General features: G+C 34.8%; 1 protein-coding gene across 1 annotated transcript; it reads right to left on the bottom strand.

The window, feature by feature from the left end:
- Window positions 1-1,319: 1,319 nt before the first annotated feature.
- Window positions 1,320-2,279, bottom strand: LOC112505467 (calcium-binding protein CAST-like). Its single transcript, XM_025109372.1, has one exon. The coding sequence runs from the start codon at window positions 2,141-2,143 to the stop codon at window positions 1,544-1,546; it is 600 nt and encodes a 199-aa protein (XP_024965140.1). The 5' UTR covers window positions 2,144-2,279; the 3' UTR covers window positions 1,320-1,543.
- Between the last annotated feature and the right edge of the window lie 631 nt (window positions 2,280-2,910).

The raw sequence follows: 2,910 nt of genomic DNA, 5'->3' as shown, positions 1-2,910 counted from the left end.
CAAACTGTTTAGTATTCTTGTAGACCCTTTGGGACCAACAAAAGTGCCCTCGCTGATCCGTCGTTGAAAGTTTCCTCACTGATCTGTCGCTGAATGTTTCCTCACTGATCTGTCGCTGAATGTTCCCTAGTTGACCTGTCCCTGAATTTGTTCCCTCGCCGATCTGTCGCTGAAAGTAACACGCACAAATTCGTCACTGATTTCCGTCACTGATCCGTCATTGATAGCATTACCTACGAGCATTTGACCAACGGACTATCAGCGATGGATCAACGACGGAAGACCCTTTTAGTGATGGATTTGCGAGGGCATTTTCCCTCACTGATACTTTTCATTTTTATAGTGTGGGACTTAGAAAAATGTCAACAAGAACACCCTAATTTGAATGATATGAAAACATATTTGAAAGAGTTGTTTAGAGGCGCAAAATTTGTCTTTCACTCCATATAGCTTAGAAATGGGATAGATTTTTGCCATGTCTAGATTTCAACTAGGCATAGGAATATGAGAGTTAAGTTATAGATAAATGTCTTTGTCAACCTCGATGAATGCCCTCAAAAAGCTAATTGTTGGATGTTGCAAGTTATTGCTATAACAATCTAATCTTTTGCTAAATATTTTTCTATTGAATTAATTTGTTTATGTCTTAATCAAACTTTGCACCATTTCCATCTGTTTACAGTCTGTTTTTAAACCAAAAACCCAAATATTTCTTCGACCTCGCCCTTTGAAGTTGGCTTTTCACACTGACACTTTATAAAGACGAGAAGGTTCATACATATATACTTGTATGTGCTACTTTTAGAGATATAGTATGTTTAAGTATTTGCATTCATTTGTTATATTCGAAAACATGCTTTTAGAATACGTGTTTAATTATGGGTTACCTTGAATATTCAAGTATTATATGGTTTCAAAATGTTTATTTAACTGCTTGTAAACTGAAAAGTCATTTTAATTTCAATCTATATTTTAACATGTTCTTTTTTTTAAATATGTTCCAAAATATACATTTTCAGAAACCAACCACTGAATGAATATACATTCATTTCATACGTAATTTTCTATTGCAATTTGTTTCTATAAAAATAACAATTATCAAAAGGCTTTAATTCTAATTAGATCGTACGATGTTACGTGAAGCAAAGATATGATTATATGAATTCTCAAGAATACGAGCATGTGCCGCCATTCAACCCCGAAGATCCTCAATTCCTTTTGCATGTTCGGTTTACCGACGTCTTCATCTTAATTCGATGGATTAAGTCTACAGGCATATTGGTATCAAAGAAAATTGCAATATAACTTTATTTCTTGATCGAACAAGGTAACATGTTTTTCTAGTACAAGATTGATGACATATAATTAAAAAGATAATAAAAATAAAAACAATAAACCAACGGGTAAAGACGGACTGCCCTCATCGGATCAGTCATAACCGGCTTGGCCTTTCAGCCTTTTGTGCATCTGTGGTTGCAACATATCATTAAACAAATTTACACAATAAAAGGAAAACCTGAAAACCGTAAACTAATAAGACCAATTATTTCAGAGCAATATTCTTCATCATCTCCTTAAATTCCGAAAAATCAACAACTCCATCGGCGTTTCGGTCAACTGATGATATCATCATCTCCACTCTTCCCATTTCACTCGCCTCTGCAAACCCTAACTTTTCAAGCACCACCTGCAACTCCTTTGCGGATATGTATCCATCTCCGTCCTCATCAAACACCTTGAATGCTTCAGTCAGGTCCACCTCCTCCTGCTTCCTACTATCATAACTCCCCGTGTCTTCATCGTCTCCAACTGCATCCTCAAAGAACAATTCGCCTAGGGATTTGTGCAACGCCTGGAAGTCATCGAAAGTGAGGCCATCATTGTCAGGCTGGATGTAGGATTTAATCATGGAATCAAGTTCTCGGATATCAGTTTCCAAACCGAGGAGGACCAAGGCGCGACTGAGCTCGTCAACGGAGATGAGGGAGTCATGATCGGTATCGAACAAATCGAAGATGCGACGGAGGCGGACAGAGTTGAGAGAAGGAGAACGAAGACGGAAGGAGTTGGTGATAGAGGAGGAGGACTTAAGGAGGCTCTTCTTATCAGACTGGGTTTGCGCTGTGGTGGTCGACGTTTCCATGGCGGATCCAATTGCGAGGATGGGATCATAAATGAGGATGGCTTCTTCTGATTATTGGTTATGAAATTGGAAAGTTGAGAATTGGGGATCGTTGTTAAATTTCCATGTATAGAAACAAGTGAGAGAGAAGGCTATAAAGCAGGGGAGGCCAATCATATTGGATCTTATATTCTCTTTTCTCTTTACCATGATTTTTTTTAGATCAAACTACAATTTTGATACATGTGGTTTGTTAAGAAAATTTCCAATTTTTCTTTATCTATACTATCTTATAAAACATTTGGCTAAAACTCTTAAACCAGTTCATCCCTAAACGATTTCATTCATATCCGATTTCATCTCATATCTGAATTCGTGTAACTAACTGCAGATAAACACAATCAAATACAAGATAAACATCTCATTTTAAATATAAAAAATCCAAAATATAATTAGTATAATCATTAAATTCTAACAGAATACTTAATTATTATCTTTATATAATTTATAATATTAAACCAAAAATAAATTGTTTTATTATTAAACTTAAATTAAATTATATTTATACTATCTTATAAAGCATTTGGCTAAAACTCTTAAAAACTCTTAAAACTCTTAAAAACTCATAAACCCGTTCATTCCTAAACGATTTCATCCATATCCGATTTCATCCCGTATCTGAATTTGTGTAACTAACTGCAGATAAACAAAATCAAATACAGGATAAACATCTCAATTTAAATATAAAAAATCTAAAATATAATTAATATAATCATTAAATTCTAACA

This window comes from Cynara cardunculus, unplaced genomic scaffold (assembly GCF_001531365.2).
Source record: "Cynara cardunculus var. scolymus isolate 2C unplaced genomic scaffold, CcrdV1 Un_Scaffold_11262, whole genome shotgun sequence".
In the NCBI taxonomy this organism is placed as follows: domain Eukaryota; kingdom Viridiplantae; phylum Streptophyta; class Magnoliopsida; order Asterales; family Asteraceae; genus Cynara; species Cynara cardunculus.
This window is presented reverse-complemented; position numbering and strand designations above follow the sequence as displayed.

Bases quoted from the DNA above. Each gene is read 5' to 3' on its own strand.
- LOC112505467 (XM_025109372.1), bottom strand. From the start codon at position 2,143: ATGGAAACGTCGACCACCACAGCGCAAACCCAGTCTGATAAGAAGAGC.